The sequence below is a fragment of the Hemibagrus wyckioides genome, linkage group LG27 (genome assembly GCF_019097595.1).
Source record: "Hemibagrus wyckioides isolate EC202008001 linkage group LG27, SWU_Hwy_1.0, whole genome shotgun sequence".
Classification (NCBI taxonomy): Eukaryota; Metazoa; Chordata; class Actinopteri; order Siluriformes; family Bagridae; genus Hemibagrus; species Hemibagrus wyckioides.
Window position 1 is genome coordinate 13,451,119 of NC_080736.1, and position 19,617 is coordinate 13,470,735.

The 19,617-nt window shown below is 41.6% G+C and overlaps 1 protein-coding gene across 9 annotated transcripts in view; it reads left to right on the forward strand.

The window, feature by feature from the left end:
- The first annotated feature begins 270 nt into the window (after nucleotides 1-270).
- The window catches only part of dgkza (diacylglycerol kinase, zeta a), a 119,032-nt gene continuing 99,685 nt past the window's right edge, over nucleotides 271-19,617 (forward strand). For 2 of the 9 annotated variants that reach the window (XM_058382026.1, XM_058382030.1), the window contains exon 1: nucleotides 288-427. Coding sequence is in view for 4 of the 9 variants with exons in the window: in XM_058382032.1 (XP_058238015.1) it covers nucleotides 10,137-10,321 (185 nt within the window). In the remaining 5 variants the exon portion in view is untranslated. Of the gene's footprint in view, nucleotides 428-9,518; nucleotides 10,322-19,617 lie in introns of those variants that run through there. The other 7 variants (XM_058382028.1, XM_058382031.1, XM_058382034.1 and 4 more) reach the window with 6 other exon arrangements.

Consider the following 19,617-nt stretch of genomic DNA (forward strand, 5'->3'; position numbering starts at 1 on the left):
GTGTGTTTGAGACTTTTAGGTGTGTGTGTTTGTGTGTGTGTGTGTGTGTATTGGAGGTTCTCTTTTATGCCATCTAAAAATATAATCTTTGTAGGGCCTCAGGCCAGCATGTATTTTTGTACCTGAGACTCCATGTTTTGGCAAGAAGAGAAATGTATTCTCAGTCCCCCCCAAACCCCCTCCTCTCTCTCTCTTTCAGTCACGCATGCTCTTAGAAGTTTTGAAACAGGAAATTGGGGTGGTGGGGGTGGTTTAAGTAATAATATGATGTTGAGCGATTGTGTGTGTGTGCTTGTCGGTCAGGGTGCAGGAGCTTGGCTGTGTGTAGAGATGGTGCAGTGGTGTACATGTCCGTCTGGTGTATAATGCCAGGCTCCAGGGGTAAATGGGTTGTGCCCCCCACCCCTCCTGTCCAGGCCAGTCCCGGGTAGGAGAAACTTCCTTCTTTCTTTTTCTGTGTCTGTGTGTCTGTTCTAGCTGTGAGGGAAGAGATTAACACGAGCTGTTGCTCTGAATGGCGGTGGAGCACTGTATAAAGAGATTGGGGTTCTGTGTGAGACGCATTCTGTCTTACTGGGTTTATTTGTACACCAGTTTGGATCTGTATGAGCTTCATTCATTTAGGTCCTGACTGAGAAAGGGCTCTGGAGGAGATGGTGTGGGTTTGTGTGTGCACGTGTGTGATTTGTGTATTGTTTGAATTGTAAGGTGGTTTGGGATCTGAACTTAAATTGTTTGGGTTCTGTGTCTGGGATTGTTGGGGATCTGTGTGATCCAGTTCGTGTTTGGGTTCTGCTAGAGACGCTTTGTGTACATGAGTGTTTGGGAGGCAATTTGGGTGAAACAGCTGTGTTATGTTTGAGAGTGTTAGGGTTCTGTATAAGACAGTTTGAGTGCTTGGGTTCTGTGTGAGACTGGTCGGGTTCTGTCTGGGATTATTTGGGTTATGTCTGGGATTGGGTTCTGTGTGAGATTTGGTTCTGTCTGGGATTGTGTTCTGTGTGAGATTGTTTGGGTTCTGTCTGGGATTGTGAAGCTGTGAGTTTGGGTTCTGTCAGACTGTTTGGAAAGTTTATTAGACATGTCTTTGTTTGAGACATTTTGGGTGATGTGCAAGACAATTGTGTTCTATCTGAGGCAGCGTGTGTTGTGTGTGAGCAGATTTGTGCCACATGCTGCTTCAGCACTGCTGTGGTGTTGCTTGCAGTTCACACCTATGTTTCATGCGTTGCTGAGTTTAGTTCTGTGACTGAGACGGTTTGGAGTCTGTGTAAGATTCTGAGCGTAACTGAATGAATGTGAGTGGTTCAGGTTGAGCGTGACTGTATTCAGTGTGTTGGCTTGGGTTCTGAGTTTGCTGGTTTGGGTTCTGAGTGTGTTGGTTTGGGTTCTGAGGGGTCAGTTTGGGTTCTCAATGTGTCAATTTGGTAAGTTTTCTGTAAGAGGAGCTCAGTCTCTGAGCTGTTTTCTGGCTTGAATTTCAGTAAGTAGGCACTCTAAAATGCACAGACTGATTACAGTTAACACACTGAACCTCCCACACCACAACTAGAAGTGACCAGCAGGCTTCTCTTTGATTATACAGTGTGTGTGTGCGTGTGTGTGTGTGTGTGTGTGTGTAAATGATTTTACTTCATCCTCACATGGTCTTCACATAGCATTAGTCAATGACAGAAAGAACTTAATGTTGTAAGTCATGCATATGTGAAATTTTGTGAAGTTTGGTAGCCAATGCTGTGCGTGTTATTTTGAACTTCTGAGAAGCTGCAACTTCTGCATTCAATTTCACACATTTGCATCACACCCCAAGAGGGGTTGCTCCCTTTTTTGTTGCCATTTTACTTGTATAGACAGCATGTGTATGTAGATATATTTACAGCTTTACAGCTTTTCTTTTTCTTTTTTTTCTAAGTCTCTTTCCACAGTTAGCAGAAGCTCTAAGCTCTATTAGCTCTATAAGGACTAAACTGTAAAGACGCTTTTGGAGGTCACATTGCTATCAGGTGACTGAGGGAAAATACTGAACCGGTAATGATGTTCTTGTGCACATGGACACGGTGACGATACCCAGGGACATCAGGGGGTTTCAGGTCTTATGCACATCAGACGCCCTCAACCTGGCTTGTGTCCAAGTTGCTTATGTCCCACAGATGACTCTACTTGTGCTTTAGCATATCTAACACAACCAATAAATTATACAGTACAATCTGTCTAGTTATTAAGGCTGTAGCAAGCTGCTGACACGCCCTCTGTCACCGGCTGCATGGTTGTCAGTAACACCATCAGATCTGTTCATGTGTACATTTCTCCAGCATGTGTCTCACCCCTTATTAAGTAGAGTTACATTTACTGCTTTTAGTCAGGGATGTGTGTGCTGGAATATCATAGCACAGATCCTGAATCAGCTCATACAGTACAGAGTGTACAGATCTGGCAACCGGAGAAGCCACTTAAGTTCACTGAACCCATTTTCCTGTTTGCTTCTGCTTTGTGACATGGTGGATAATTTTGGTGGAAGTAACCATTATGAGATAAATTGTATCCATGAAAGGATGCATGTTATCACCAGCAATATCCACACAGGCTGAGGCATGTAAGCAATGTTCAGTTCATTAAAAGACACAAGGTGTGTCGAGAAAACCACACCATTCCACCAACACCCACCTAAATCGATGACACAATATAAGCCAGAGGCAGGAATTCATGCTGGTGACATCACTGTCTTACCCTGCCTTCTGCACAAAATCATGTTTCATCAGACCAGGTGACAATTTTCCAGTCTGGCCAGTTTGGGTGAGTCTGTGCCTGCTGTAGCCTGAGATTCCTGTTCTGGGAAGACAAGCATGGAGCCTCATGTGCTCTTTTGCTCGTGTAGCCCATCTGCCTCAAGGTTCAGCATGGTTTCTTTTCTGAGATGCTTTTTTTTTGTAGTTGTTGCACACCACTGATGTAAAGAGTGATTATTTGAGTTACTGCAGTCTTCCAGTCAGCTCAAACCAGTCCGGTCATTATCTAACGACCTTTCTCATCAGAAAGGAGTTTCCAGAGATTCTGTTCACTACTCACTTTTTTTTGTGTAGCACACAGTTTAGTGTAAACTCTAGAGACCCCGGTGCAGGAAAATCCCAGAATAAAATCAGCAGTATGTGAAATACTGAAACCAGCCTGTAACTGAAGTCAGTGTCCCGTATCTGTATGATTTTATGCATCATGCTGCTGCTTCATGCTTGGCTGCATGCAGAAATGCCATTCATGAGCAGGTCTACATGCTGTCCTAATAAAGTCGCCAGTTTATGCGTATGTGCATTCATTTATATTCTTTGCAACTGTTGTAGCATTTTGTTTTGTAATTTAAGGTTCGATTTTTTCTGTCAACCAAGTGAAAATCCTTAATAACAAAATGGCCACTGCTATGAAAACCTTGTTAGAAGAGAAGTAAAAAAAAAAATGTTTGGCTTTATATCATTTGGAAAAAGTAGTGACTATTTATTTATTTATTTATTTATCATATTCCAAATATCAGAATTGTTAGGTGCAATTACACATATACACACATGGGGGAGCAGGAAATCAAAATTTCCTGCCTGTGTGTGTTTGTTTTCTGTTACTGTACTTCAGGAAGGCTCCGAATCTTCAGACACAACATGCTTGTGACTCCTACATAATGTTCGACTTCCTCGGTTCTCTGTACAGCTGCATTGTGCTTGTTGCTCTCTTTACAGTACAGATACTGACCAGTATATATAAATACAATATACAAATATATTGTGTCTGAGTCACCAGATGTAAGAAATAACAAATGACCTGCTTGCAGCGCATTATTCGTCATGTATACACTCTCTTGGCAAATTAGGGAATCGCACGTGAACTCTTAAATGGCCGACATTCTCGTAAGAACTCTAAACTACCTGTGATTTCAGTTGAGGATGAAAGCAAGCCTGGCGGGTCAGCAGCAGGTCAGCATTAGCCCATCTTCACCCTGAGGTGAGATCTGGCAAAAAGAATAGCTGGAAACAATGTGTGGTCTGCGGTTAAACCGTAATTGTGCTGCAGACATCACTTCCTTCCTGTACAGGAAGTGAGTAGTGAGCATGTACAGGAGTGAAGAAAAATGCTCCACTGCAGTGTGGAGAGAATGTGTTGATATGCATATGCAGCGCTGCTCAGATCATTCAGTCACACTTCATGAACAAACAAGACAGTGAAACATGGAAACCTGGGTTCACTTAAATTGCATTGTCTGTTCTAACATGCAAGGCAATAAATGTAGGACATGTTACCTCTGTTACTGTGTGTGTGTGGGGGGGTTACTCTGAAATATTTATGTAGCTTGAGTAGGAGGAAAATCTAAAACCAGTTATATATAGATGCAGCAAATCATACACACAAACGCGCGCACACACGCACACATGCACGCAAATGCACTAGGGCTTACAGGTCTGTTAAATTTTAGTAGTTGAGCAGTAATTAAAAACCAACTCAACTAGTCTCTTTCATAGTTAAAAGCGAAGCCTGATTCAGGCCATGGCTAATCACGCTTCACGCACGTTACGCTCAGGATACACACTACATTTCCAGCTTCTCTGCTTTGAGGCTGCACTGTTAAAGCTGGAAAACAGTGCAATCATAGCGCAAAATAATACATCTCTGTGTGATATTAAACTACTTTAAAATACACAACCACATTTAAAGCCATACAAATGGAATCAAGGTTTTCATATTCATCTGAACTTGCCTCAGATTCCACCGGAAAGCACTGTAGGACAGGGAGACTCTGAACTCCGCCCTCATTATCAGCTGTTCACTGCCCGTCTTTTGAGGAGAGTGGACATGCAGCTGTTTTGGAGGTTCTCTTTTTACCAGATGGTGGATAGTAGCACTGCTGGTGTTGGACTGCAGAGTCTCCATCCGTCAACACGATGCTTTAGACAGACGTGACATTCTAACTAGAATTTTATGGTTACACAATTGCACTATTTGATCATATAGTACACAGTTTTATCCGGGAAATGATTTATAATCACAATCTCCGGTATCACTCAGGTGAAGAGAGCTTCCCTTTTGAGTCAGTCAAGGTTTCTTCCTCATAACGTCTTCCCAGGGTTTCTTCCTCATATCTTCCTCATATTGAGTTTTCCTCACCACCGGTGCCTCATTGCCTCATTAGACTTGCTCATTAGGGATATGTTTAAATTTAAGAATGTTAATTTATATCCTGAATAATAAATTAAACCATATATATATATATATATATATATATATATATATATATATATATATATATATATATATATAATATTTCTGTAAAGCTGCTTTGTGACATTGTCCAAAAGTGATAAACAAATAAATTTGAGTTGAATTGAATTGACGTTGTTCTGACAAGTTCTTCTAAACCCTGTTTGCTGCTGCTGAGTGATGGAGCTCTAATCATTTCTGTATTTGTTCGAAGTATCTTTTGCTCATTATCCTGCATTAAGTTCAAGCTACAGTATGGCAGAAGCAGGAAGTGACACATTTAATGATGACATTTAATGATTCCATCACAAGATCTTCTAGACCACCAGCCCCAAAATTCCAATCTGTTTAGCTGCTTTTCCTTCTATCACCAAACATGCAGATGGTGTGAATGATCAGAAAGTTTTGTTTTGATATGACCACATGCTGACTAATTGTAATGAAGATTAACTGTGATCTTTTGCCCTCTTTTATCCTCTGCTTTAATGTGTGCTCACTGTGTTCATGCATCCAAATTCTGCCAATCCTGACAAATTTTATTAGTATACACTATATTGCCAAAAGTATTCGCTCACCCATCCAAATAATCAGAATCAGGTGTTCCAATCACTTCCATGGCCACAGGTGTATAAAATCAAGCACCTAGGCATGCAGACTGTTTTTACAAACATTTGTGAAAGAATGGGTCGCTCTCAGGAGCTCAGTGAATTCCAGCGTGGAACTGTGATAGGATGCCACCTGTGCAACAAATCCAGTCGTGAAATTTCCTCGCTCCTAAATATTCCACAGTCAACTGTCAGCTGTATTATAAGAACGTGGAAGTGTTTGGGAACGACAGCAACTCAGCCACGAAGTGGTAGGCCACGTAAACTGACGGTGCGGGGTCAGCGGATGCTGAGGCGCATAGTGCGAAGAGGTCTCCAACTTTCTGCAGAGTCAATCGCTACAGACCTCCAAACTTCATGTGGCCTTCAGATTAGCTCAAGAACAGTGCGCAGAGAGCTTCATGGAATGGGTTTCCATGGCCGAGCAGCTGCATCCAAGCCACACATCACCAAGTGCAATGCAAAGCGTCGGATGCAGTGGTGTAAAGCACGCCGCCACTGGACTCTAGAGCAGTGGAGACGCGTTCTCTGGAGTGACGAATCGCGCTTCTCCATCTGGCAATCTGATGGACGAGTCTGGGTTTGGCGGTTGCCAGGAGAACGGTACTTGTCTGACTGCATTGTGCCAAGTGTAAAGTTTGGTGGAGGGGGGATTATGGTGTGGGGTTGTTTTTCAGGAGCTGGGCTTGGCCCCTTAGTTCCAGTGAAAGGAACTCTGAATGCTTCAGCATACCAAGACATTTTGGACAATTCCATGCTCCCAACTTTGTGGGAACAGTTTGGAGCTGGCCCCTTCCTCTTCCAACATGACTGTGCACCAGTGCACAAAGCAAGGTCCATAAAGACATGGATGACGGAGTCTGGTGTGGATGAACTTGACTGGCCTGCACAGAGTCCTGACCTCAACCCGATAGAACACCTTTGGGATGAATTAGAGCGGAGACTGAGAGCTAGACCTTCTCGTCCAACATCAGTGTGTGACCTCACAAATGCGCTTCTGGAAGAATGGTCAAAAATTCCCATAAACACACTCCTAAACCTTGTGGACAGCCTTCCCAGAAGAGCTGAAGCTGTTATAGCTGCAAAGGGTGGACCGACATCATATTGAACCCTATGGATTAGGAATGGGATGTCACTTAAGTTCAAATGCGAGTCAAGGCAGGTGAGTGAATACTTTTGGCAATATAGTGTATTTTGAATTATTGTTTGTAATGTGCATTTATTTATTTATTTGTAAGAATCATTGCTCATTATTTGCTAGGTGCTGGTTTCTGGAGGCTGTGTATTTGCTGTGTTTAATCATATTCCACGTACTAACACTGGACAGGAAAGTGTAGCTCGGCTTAAAACGGTGAATATCTCTGAACTTTTCCTCAGAGAGTTTTCTGCAGTGTCTGAGTCACGTCTCGGACCGACTGGTCAAGAGCTCCCCTCGGTGGTGACTGGTGACTGGTGGTCTTCGCCTCCCTGAACACAGACAGCTTAAGCCTGCTGTGCCATTTTTTGGCATGATGCTGCTGTTTGCAGGTTTAAATCAAAACATCTGTCAACCAGTTCAGTGCCACAGCAGCCAAATACAGCTGCTACGACACAAGTTTACACTGCACACGTGACCCACGCTTAAACGCCAGCAGTAAGAGGCTTAAACGCCAGAGGAAGTGCCAGATGATGACACAGTGTTTGTGTGATGAAGGGATCAGGTCTGCCGACTGGCTCACGTTAATTAATATTATATTATGTTATGTTATCAGCTTACATGCCCGGCGCTTCATACAGCAAGTAGTGAATGTTGAAAGTTTATTCTCTTTACCTCAAGCTTTTTTTTTTTTTTTTTTTAAACAGACAGACCTTGGCCTTTTTCTTTTTTTTTTCTACGTGAGTCAGATTACTGATGGATTTCATAAGCAAAACATAATCATTTTACTTCATTCAATTTCTTCAATTTATTAGGCATTTTGTATTATAGATGATTAAATTAGATAGATAGATAGATAGATAGATAGATAGATAGATAGATAGATAGATAGATAGATAGATACTTTATTCATCACAAAAGGAAATCCACAAACACAGGTAATAGATAAAATAGGAAGGAATATAACAAAAATACTAAAAAACCCAAATTAGGGTACAAAAATATAACAAAAAATATATCAAATAACAAAATATAAAATATTACAAAATGAATCAGAATATAACAATATAACAAAATATAGCAGAAAATACTAAATACAGAGATTTATGAATAAATGTGGAGAATGAGATGAAAAACAAGATAAGTAATGTGAATTTATGTGAATAAGTAAAGTAAATTTGTGACTATTGATTTTTTTCTAATTTTACTAAAGTAATTATTAGCAGTTAATCTTCTTAATTGTAAGCTTCTATAAAGGAGCAAAATTCTTAAAATGTGTTTTAAAAAAACAGTTGTGTAATATAATATACCAGATACATTGCTGGGGCAGTGGTGGCTCAAGTGGTTAAGGCTCTGGGTTGTTGATTGGCAGATCAGAATTCAAGCCCCAGCACCACCAAGCTCCACTGTTGGGCAACTAAGCAGGGCTCTTAACCCTCCCTGCTCCAGGGGTGCTGTATCATAGCTGCCCCTGCACTCTGACCCCAACTTCCTTAGCTGGGATATATGAAGAAAAGAATTCTACTGTGCTGTAATGTATGAACGGTGATAATAAAGGCATCTTGCTCTCAGTTCTAATTATATTCAAGATATTTCCCCTTGCTAAAATGCAATTGTTTCACAGTTTTTTCTGTTCACTTCAAATGCAAGCAGTCATCTAAGACAACTGTGTGTGTGTGTGTTTTGTTTGATTGTAATACATCAGAAGAAGTCTTTCTCACCCAAATAACTTGCAGAAACACAACACCAAACCATACACGCTTGCTTTAAACAATATTATTAAGCCACAACGGATATTAAAAAGTCTACACACCCCTGTTCAAACAGGCCAGTTTCTGTGACATGTGATTGATTTTGTACACATGTACACAACCAGGTTTTTTCATTTTTTAAAACTATTTATTTGTTTGTTTTACTGTCTTACTGTACAAAATTGCTGATTCTTTTTCACATAATGTTTATAGGTTTTTGTTTGTTTTTTTATGTATTTCACAGTAAGAGTGGAAAAAGTTTGGATATGATTTTTTTACTTCAGAAAAAATGGCATTTTAACAGGATTTGTAAAACAATAATCTAAGATTAAAAATCAATCCGTAATCTTTTAACATTGCAATGACTTCACTTCATGCTGTTTGTAATGAAATCGCTATTTAAATGAAGTTCAGATTGTTATTATTGTTTATGTACACTTTTTTTAAATAAATTACAGAAAGTTAGACTAAACCAGTCATCAGCAAACTTCCCCTTTCATTAGAACTAATTAAAGCTCACACGCAGCTTTTGCTCAGCCCCATGCAGTTTTGAGGGATAATTATACACTAGTAGAAACTTATCTTTAAAGATAATCATTAAAAATAATGGTGGTAAAACAATCAGTAGTCAGTAGAGTGAGAGAGACAGAGGGAGAATATCAGTCAGGCATGTGGAAGGCCAGCTACATGTGGGGTCCTTTGTGTGTTTCTTTACTCTGAGCTTGACACTTCCTGGTCTGGTGCAGTGTCTCTGAGTAGAGCCGGCTGTTGGATAGAACGAGTGAGAGAGAGAGAGAGAGAGAGCGAGCGTGCGTGAGCGCGAGCGCGAGTGAGAGAGAGCGAGAGAGAGAGAGAGAGAGAGAGGGAGAGAGAGAGAGAGAGAGAGAGGTGGGGAGAGGAAGAACCATGTGTGAGTCTGTGTGTGTGTATGTTTGTGAGTATCTGTGTGTGTAGAGCAGCAGAATTCAGCAGAAACTCACACTCATGCTGTAGATGAGAGAAGGAAAATAGACAGAAAGAGCAGCGGTAGTGGAGTTACTGCCAGAAGGTTTATGACTCCTTGCTAAAGCTCAACTTGCAACAAGTTCTTGCTAGAGAATAGCAGAGAGAGAGAGAGAGAGAGAGGGTCTGTGACGGGACGGCATGGGACAGAAGAGGACAGCAGAAATGCAGGAGTCTGCTCGTGGGATTAACTTTGCTGACGGTGGAATGGGAAAGTGAAAGAGCCACAGAGCTACAGAACTCGTCTTCCCTCTCACTCCGTCCGTCACTCCTTCCTTTGTTTGTTCCTTGCTTCCTTCCTTCCTTCCTTTGCCCGGTTTTCAGAAGGTGGCGCGGCATGGTGCAGCATGCTGTGTCTGTTATCATTCCAGTCATGAACACGCCGCATTGGACAGCGCAGATTGAGTGATGGCTGACGACGAGGGGGCGGGGTCACAAGAAGGGGTCGAGGTCACTACCTCACCGGCCTCCACCTCAGCATCCTCTTCCACCTCTGACCTGCCTTGCATTGCACCACCCGAGGCCGAGCGGCATGCCGGGGGTCGTCGCCATAGCAGCAGGAGCTTTACGGGCTTGAGGCTGTTTGGAAGGAGGTGAGTCTGGAGCTACGAGGAGAGATGAAGAGTGTGTGTTCTGTGATGTGGGATGTGTGAGAAACTGAAGGTGGGATTGGTAGATTGACATAAAGACTATAGATAGATAGTGAGATAGATACATGATCATACATGGAATCATGCGATCAAAACAATGTTCTCCATTTCTGAAGGTCAGCATGTGCACACTGCTCTGATCTGATCCGAACAGGAGCAGCTGAACACATGGCTTTAAATAAACACAGGCAGGGTGGAACTGCCCACTTGTGGAGTTATAGATGGAGGGTAGAGGGGTGACATGATCACATGACTGATAAATTACACCACAATATACTTATTTAAGCATATCATACATATCATCAACTGACAACTGATTGGATATTAATTTTCCGCTGATATTTTGTGGGCCGCTGAAGTGTGTCTGAGTGAGTGTGTGTGTGTATATACTGCAAACTGTACGCACATTGCCAAAGACTACAAGCTCACCCCCAGGAAACTGAGAGCAAATGTTACTTTTACATTTTCCGGTGTATGCATATTGCTTATGAGCTTCCTCTAATTCCTACCTGAGAGCAAGCCACAGCATCTCTATTGTAAAGTAATTCTAAATGAAACCTTCTTTAATCGGGAACACAGTTTTTGTAGGGTTCTACACAGATGCCTAAAGCAGTGCCCCACCCCCCCTTTAAGCACAAACTGAAGAACCCCTGGCTCTTTTTCTTCTACTTCTTCTTTGAAAAGAGCTAGCATTTTGATCAAAAACAGATCATTCACCATTCCTCGCTTTCTCTCGGGTCAAACTCTGGAGCAGGACCATGCTGTGTTCACAAATCGGTGAATCCAGCTGAACTTGAACGCACACTGCTCAGAATAAACACATTGAGTAAATGTCACGCAGGGTGGAACTGTACATTTTACTGTAGCTACAGGAAACTCCTCCACTCAGTACATCCTGAGAGACCTGTTTGAGTTCAGACAGAAAAAGAAACGTCCAGCGATCCTGAGCCTCCTACCCTCAGATCCTGTACTGTCCACCTCAGGGTTCAGCGTGCTGTGGCTTCTGAGATGTGTTTCTGCTCACTCTAGATGTAGAGAGTGTTTGAGTTTCTTGCTCCTGTCACCTCTCTTATCAGTAAAGAGGAACTCTCTTTTTTCTTGCACAGTTCTGTGTAAACTATTGTTGTGCATGAAATTCTAGGAGATCAGCAGTTTCTGAGAAACTCAAAGCAGCCTGTCTGACACCAACATCCATGCCACGGTTCAAGTCAGTGAAATCCCGTTTTTTTTTTTTTTTCTCATTCTGATGATTGATATGAATGAGTTTCTGCATTGTGCTGCTACCACATGATTGGCTGATAGGATAATGATGAATAATCAGATGCTTGTGATCAAGCGCATGGTGAGTGTAGATAGATATAGATACAGATCTCTGGGCTTTCATGTGTTTTGCTTGGGCTGATTGGTTGAATTAGGGTGTGTGAAGCAGCTAAGATCTTGTGCAGGAATTATAGAAATAAATAGCAAAAGGAACGATAGCTTTATCCAGGACTGTATGTGGATTTCATTCACTCTAGAGGTCTTGTTTCATTTGCATCAGTTTTTGTTTGTGAGGGAAAATAAAGGTGAGGGAGGTGAAAACAGGTGAGGACCTAAGCATGTTTTTGTCCATTTTGAAGGCTGAATAAACAGCTACAGATCTTCAGTCTAAATATAAAATAAACAATATGATGAAGTGTCTCTCTGATGGAAGCAAGTCCATAATCTGTTGAATAGAAGTGTGAGAGGAATGTAAACCTTTATGATTACGTTCCTCTGATTACATTCACTGTGCTAGAAAATGCTGCTTGTGTTACAGATGTTGATATTTGTGAGATGAATAGACAGTGGAATGGCATCAGAATAATAGTTTAAGGCAGATGTGGAATGCAACTTGAGCTCAGTAAAGTGATAATCGCCAGATAAAAGACTCTCACAGAACACAGAGCAGACCTGGATTTCGTGTGCATTATTGCCAGACAGTGCTAGTAGATTCCTGAATGTTGTCGGATATCTTCACTGAGAACTCCACTTCTTTCAGATCCTTTCAGTAAAGACCTTCACATTAGCTTCTGCTCAGACAGGAAATATGTGAAACTCAGAAATGAGCAGCTTGATTAAACTGGACTGCGTGTCTTGTTTACAGTAACACTGTTACTAAAACCTGTATTTATGGGTCAGATTTTGTTGCATAAAAAAAAGTCCATGTGGAATCGCGGTCAGAAATAAAGTGATCCGACGGACAGAAACACAGCCGCTGTCCACACACCTTGGTTATTTGGTTGATCTTCAGTCTGGACACTTGGACTGGTCCAAGACTAAAAAGCAGATTTCCAAGAACTGGATCATGGCTCCTTGCATGCAAGAACATCATTTCAGTAATTTTGAGGAATTATTTAACAAAACATTTGACGAGTTTAGTGAGCTTTTATTTTGACAACGTTTTCATGTCAAACTCAAACCCAGCTTTGTGTGTACACCAGCAACGTAGCATAGAAAGAACACCATACACATGTCATACGGGAGTGTGTGTGTGTGTAATGTGTGTGTGTTTGAGAGAGGGAGAGAGAGAATGTCCTCACCAGTAACTTCAAAAGGTTCCATAACACAGTAGGAAATGAGGCTCTGTCAAATAAGTCACACTTCACACATACAAACACCCTCCCACAGACACACACACACACACTCACGTGCACACACACTCCTCTAAACACACACGTAGCCTAAGACAAAGACTACAAACACACCCCCAGTAAAATGTGGCCAAATGGGACTTTGATCTTTTCCGGGGTGTGTGTGTGTGTGTGTGTGTGTGTGTGTGTCTTTGTTTGTTTGTTAGTATGATGTCAGGTCTTGTGAGCAGCCTAAAGGATGTTCCTTTCCTTTCCTTTTTTTTAGGCATTCAGTCAGACTGTGTTTTTGTCTGCTTAAATTCAATTATTCTTTCTGTTTATCATCTTCCTTGTCCTGAAAAAGGCAGATGTAAAGTTCAACTGTGTGTGTGTGTGTGTTCATATCTTCTTGTAGAGTAGCCGAATGTCCCCACAGGGGAGAAACATCTGAAGGCTTCACCCTCATGGAGACATTTGGCCAGTCCTCATGAGGATAATCACTGTTTCTGGTTTAGCTCTAATTAAAAATAGATAAAGCCAGACGATTTTCTTCTGAGTTTAGGGTTAGTAGTGTTAATTAGTTAAAGTTAGATGCAGGTGTAGTACAGAGTAGTGTTAATTAGTTGGGTTTGTGTGTAGCTGTGTTAGTGGTGCTGCTAAGACACACTTCAGCTGCTCATTATCATGTTTCATGAGCTCTCCTCACACACACACACACACACAAACACGGACATGAACAATCACACACTCACACAAACACATGGACATGAACACACACATGCACACATACATGGACATGAACAAACACACACACACACTTGTCTCAGCCATGCTGTGATGGATGGTACTCACTAGCAAACCTCAGGTTCAATAAAAACAAACAAACAAAAAAGCATCACCTCACATCCAACTTTAATTCATCTATTGTTAGCGTACAGCATCATCTCCAGAATGAACAAAGCTTAACTGTAACGTTAGACTGTAACGTAGCCGCGCGTCACGAAGCCGTTAATCCGCTCTATACAGAGTTGATGTTACTCTGTAGCACAGCTCTGGTGTTTCACACAGGAGGAAACACGAGAGTCCAGAGCGGCAGCATCTTTCTAAATCATGGAAACATGGAAACTCCAACAGCAACTTTTACAGTAAGACATGTCGAATTTAATACATTATATTATATTCACTTCTCTATTAATATGACACACACTCCAAATAGACAGATAAACAGATTAAACAGGTGGAACTGTCGCTACTGGAAGGAGTTTTCTGATCCGGGAGAAGCTTAAAGACGGAGATTCCTTACTAACAAGCTGAGGAGGAAAAATGAGAGAGAGAAAAGAAGCTGGTGAGGGAGAGATGTTCCACAACATTAAGCACAACTTTAAACAAGACATCTTTATTTACTCAAAACTCTGGATGGCAAAACGCTACGGAATGTGGTGGTAGAGAGGGAAAAAATCAACATCAAGAAGGAAACAAGTTTCACTGCTTATCGAACAACATGTGTCCAGTCTCAACACAGAGAAAGCTCCCAGTTCTGCAGGAGAAGCTCCAGTAATTTACTGGAAATTAATAAAACGTCTCATAATACAGTGCATCATAACGGTCATTTATTATAATGCATCACAAATTCATTCTAAAACATTTCTGTAAATATTAAGCGAGCATTAACTTCAAATTTATTACAAACTGGACCTGAGTGCAAGAATGGAAACAAAAGTGCACCTGTTGAAATAAATGATTAACGTCTTTGTACATGTAAAAGCACTTGCTCTTCAACCTTTTCTTTACATTTCCATCTACACACACACACACATACCATTTCAGCACGAGCCTCAGGCTTGACTACAATCTCTCACGTGTCTGTTTCCATGAATATAGTTTTTGTTGACATGGACGCAGCTGAGATATGATAAGTGTTAAGAATGGAAATGACCGATTGGTTCTCTATCAGATGTAAGGACACGGCTTGGTAGGGAAGAAGAGGGAACAGAAGGGTGGATAAGACGCTCCTGCACCATCATTAGCATTTCTACTTTTAGTCCTGCTTTGACTATATCTCCATATCCGCCGCAGCCCAGGGGAGGATGGTATCCGCTTCACACTCTTGTCTCCTCTCAAGCCTTCTTTCCTCATTCAGCTGAGATAGCTTTTTTTTTTTTTGGTTCTGTTTTATTTTTATTCCATTGAAGATATTTTTTAACAGTGATGCGAATTAAATGAAGCGATTAACATGTAAGTGAAGTGGTGAAATGATGTACGTGTCATTGTGGCACTCACTAGGGTTTCTCAGCTCCCTGTGTGCCACACGACTCTCCGTGTGTGTGTGCGTGTGCACGTGCTGATGGAGTGTTTGCATTGTCTGACAGGTTGTTTGTTGATCTCATTAATGGATGCATGATGGCCCTGACCTGAGAACAGCTCAGGTGAGACTGAGAGAAAGAGGACGTGCCAAATAAATTGAATTATTCAGTTCCACAAAGCTGTGTGTGCTGTGTGTGTGTGTGTGTGTGTGGTTCAGTAGGGGAGATCAGTGTCTCTGTTGACAGACTCCATGCTGTGGTTGGACACTGTGATAATTAGCCGCATCACACAGACATCCCCACTGGCTAGAAGGATTCCCCATCGTCTTTAGATCAGGGCTTTTTACTTCTTTAATGAGCGAGGAACAGTTTCCTTCCCATGAAACTGGAGATATCCGTCTCACCACTGACACCCAGTTAGTTAAAGCTGGAATATGAGACAATATAACAGCGATATGGTGATAAATTACCGCACAGTCTGAATGATTTGTCCACAGACTCCCTGCTGTTACTTGTGCCACTACTGTTTTACTGACGCTGTCATGTCATGTACGACTGCAAGCGAGTATTGAAAATAATCTGTATATTCATTATCTTGTTATTTTGTCCAGATATTTTTAAGGGAGTTGAACAAACGGTTAATGCAGTATTTTTCTTCAACCTTTTAAATCACATCTGAAAGCCTGGACATCGTCTTGATTTTGCTTCATTTCAAATCCATTCTGGTGACCTGACTGTGTGTGTGTGTGTCTGTGTGCGCAATATTATGGAAATGGTTGGAAATATCATCATGACATTTCTCATAGCATGCGGCCGTTTCTTTCGGACGTCGTAAATTAGTAGGAAGAATGTCTCTCCATAAACACTGCCTTCCGTGATAAGTTATATTTTACACTTAAACACGAAAAGTACAACTCTTCTACAAAATATTGCCGTCAAAATGACTAGCAGCTTCTTTCGCTTTGTTGTGACTCTTACTCTGGAGAGAATCAGTGCTGACTCTCCTCCTGTGATGGGTCAGAGACACTTACAGGATTTTAGTCCACACCTTAAAGCAAACCATTTTTTCTGCTTATAGGTTTGTGCTTATGGTCTTCATCAAACCAGTGGTCTCCAGTGGGGTTTAAATCTAGAGGCAGAGATGGTCATTGATCTTGCGGTTCTTTTGTCGGTTTCTGTGTTCAAGGTTCTGTCCATTTATCCAAATCTGAACCTCAAGCAGGTTTTTGGCTGAAATGTCCAGCCATCTAACAGCCCCAAAGCATCACTGCTTCACCAGTGTAATTAATAGTGTCTCTCAGGTGCTTTTCCTCGTGTCCAATTCTGTTGCCCATCATTCTGATGGTGCACAAAAGTTTGACTTAAGTTGCATCTGCCATTGAAAAAATCTTTTTTTTTCTTTCTTACAGGTCTGATGCAATTAAATCACATATTTCACTGCTTTAATGTAAACTGACAAGATAAAAGAAACACTGACTTTTTGCTTTTCTTTATTAATTTGTTGTTATTTCTCATCATTATTTACATGGGGCAATTCTTTCCATTTCAATTTATTTGTATAGCGCTTTTTTTTTTCAAATAAAAATTATAATGTTTAAAATTAAATTACTATTTATCTCTGAAATGTATCCCAAATGAGCAAACCTGAGGCGATGGTGGTGAGGAAACACTCCATGAGATGATATGAGGAAGAAACCTTGAAAGGAACCAGGCTCAGAAGGGAACCACATCCTCATTTACCGGATAGTAAATAATGTAAATGTAAATAATGTCCTCAGTATTATTTATTTTATTTATAAATGTAAAAAATGTCCTCAGTATTATTTATAATATTATTTATTTATTTTATTTATAAATGTAAATAATGTCATCAGTCATTAACAGATTTTTGCCTATATCAGCATGAGTGGATGGTTTTGGATGGTAACTGCTATTAACCAATTAATAACCATTGAATAATTTTGCTGCTCTATAAGTTATTTAGGAAATTTTGGTTGCACAATTCCACTATATACAGCTGTAGAAAGGACATTATTTATAATCGCACTCTCCAAGACACCTAGATGAGGATGGGTTCAGGTTTGAGTCTGGTTCCTTTTAAGGCTTCTTCCTCATATCATCTCAGGGAGTTTTTCCTCACCACTGTTGCCTCAGTCCTGCTCATTAGGGATAAATGTTCATTTTAAACATTGTAAATTTTATTTTGTATTTTTATACTTCTGTAAAGCTGCTTTGAGACATTGTCCATTGTTAAAAGTGCTAAACAAATAAATTAAATTGAAAACATGTTTATGATCTGGATTTCAAGGCAAGCAGAGTGATGAAGTCATTGCAGGTCATCAGATGGAGGGAACACTAGCACTCACCACCGCATCTGCATCCACCAAAACCACATCGAAACACAACAAGTCGAAACTACACACACACCTACTGTCAACCCCCACGTGATCCCTGCACACTCTACACGCTGCTTCTAACTGTGCTCTGTGTCTCACAGTCCCACATACACACACTGTGCTCTGTGTCTCACAGTCCCACATACACACACTGTGCTCTGTGTCTCACAGCCCCACATACACACACTGTGCTCTGTCTCACAGTCCCACATACACACACTGTGCTCTGTGTTTCACAGCCCCACATACACACACTGTGCTCTGTCTCTCACAGTCCCACATACACGCACTGTGCTCTGTCTCACAGTCCCACATACACACACTGTGCTCTGTGTTTCACAGCCCCACATACACACACTGTGCTCTGTCTCTCACAGTCCCACATACACGCACTGTGCTCTGTCTCACAGTCCCACATACACACACTGTGCTCTGTCTCACAGTCCCACATACACACACTGTGCTCTGTCTTACAGTCCCACATACATACTGTGCTCTGCGTCTCACAGTCCCACATACACACACTGTGCTCTGTCTTACAGTCCCACATACACGCACTGTGCTCTGTCTCACAGTCCCACATACACACACTGTGCTCTGTGTCTCACAGTCCCACATACACGCACTGTGCTCTGTCTCACAGTCCCACATACACACACTGTGCTCTGTGTCTCACAGTCCCACATACACGCACTGTGCTCTGTGTCTCACGGTCCCACATACACGCACTGTGCTCTGTCTCACAGTCCCACATACACACACTGTGCTCTGTGTCTCACGGTCCCACATACACACACTGTGCTCTGTGTCTCACAGTCCCACATACATGCACTGTGCTCTGTCTCACAGTCCCACATACACACACTGTGCTCTGTGTCTCACAGTCCCATATACACACACTGTGCTCTGTGTCTCACAGTCCCACATAGACACACTGTCCTCTGTCTCTCACAGTCCCACATACACACACTGTGCTCTGTGTCTCACAGTCCCACATACACACACTGTCCTCTGTGTCTCACAGTCCCACATACACACACTGTGCTCTGTGTCTCACAGTCCCACATACACACACTGTGCTCTGTCTTACAGTCCCACATACATACTGTGCTCTGCGTCTCACAGTCCCACATACACACACTGTGCTCTGTCTTACAGTCCCACATACATACTATGCTCTGCGTCTTACAGTCCCACATACATACTGTGCTCTGCGTATTACAGTCCCACATACATACTGTGCTCTGCGTCTTACAGTCTCTCACACACACATTCACATTCACACAAGCTTCCTCGCTCTTTTTGCCTGCGAGTTTTTTGACTCCGGTGTGTGTGAGACTCGATTGCTTCATCCTCCCTGCTTTATTTACTCTACCTGCTGCAACACTGCTTCTGTTTGCAGTTCCCATAAATAAAGTCTGTAAATAAAGCACTGTACCAGCAAGAGTGATGAGCTGATTCATTTATTTACTGAATGTGGAATGATATTTATATTTTCTGACTGGCTAATGAAGAAAATGAGGAAAATGATGCTGGCTAGAGAGAGAGAGAGAGAGTGAGAGATGGAGTAAAGACTCAGTAGTGTTACATAGTCCCAGGTGGTTAAATGTCTTTAGCTAACACCTACTTTAGCAAACACATCTCTTAGCATTTAGCTAACACCTGCTTCAGCTAACAGATCTCTTAGCATTTAGCTAGCACCTGCTTTAACTAACACATCTCTTAGCATTTAGCTAACATCTGCTTTAGCTAACATGTATCTTAGGATTTAGCTAACACCTGCTTTAGCTAACACATCTCGCAACATGAACAGGAAACCACCTTTCCTGGTAATGTATCTTTTGGCAAACATTTTCTTGTTAGAACAGACAACACCATAAGTGTTTTGAGTATTAGAAGTATAATAATTTGTAATAAAATGTTTCTGCTAGAGTTGATTAGCCACACAT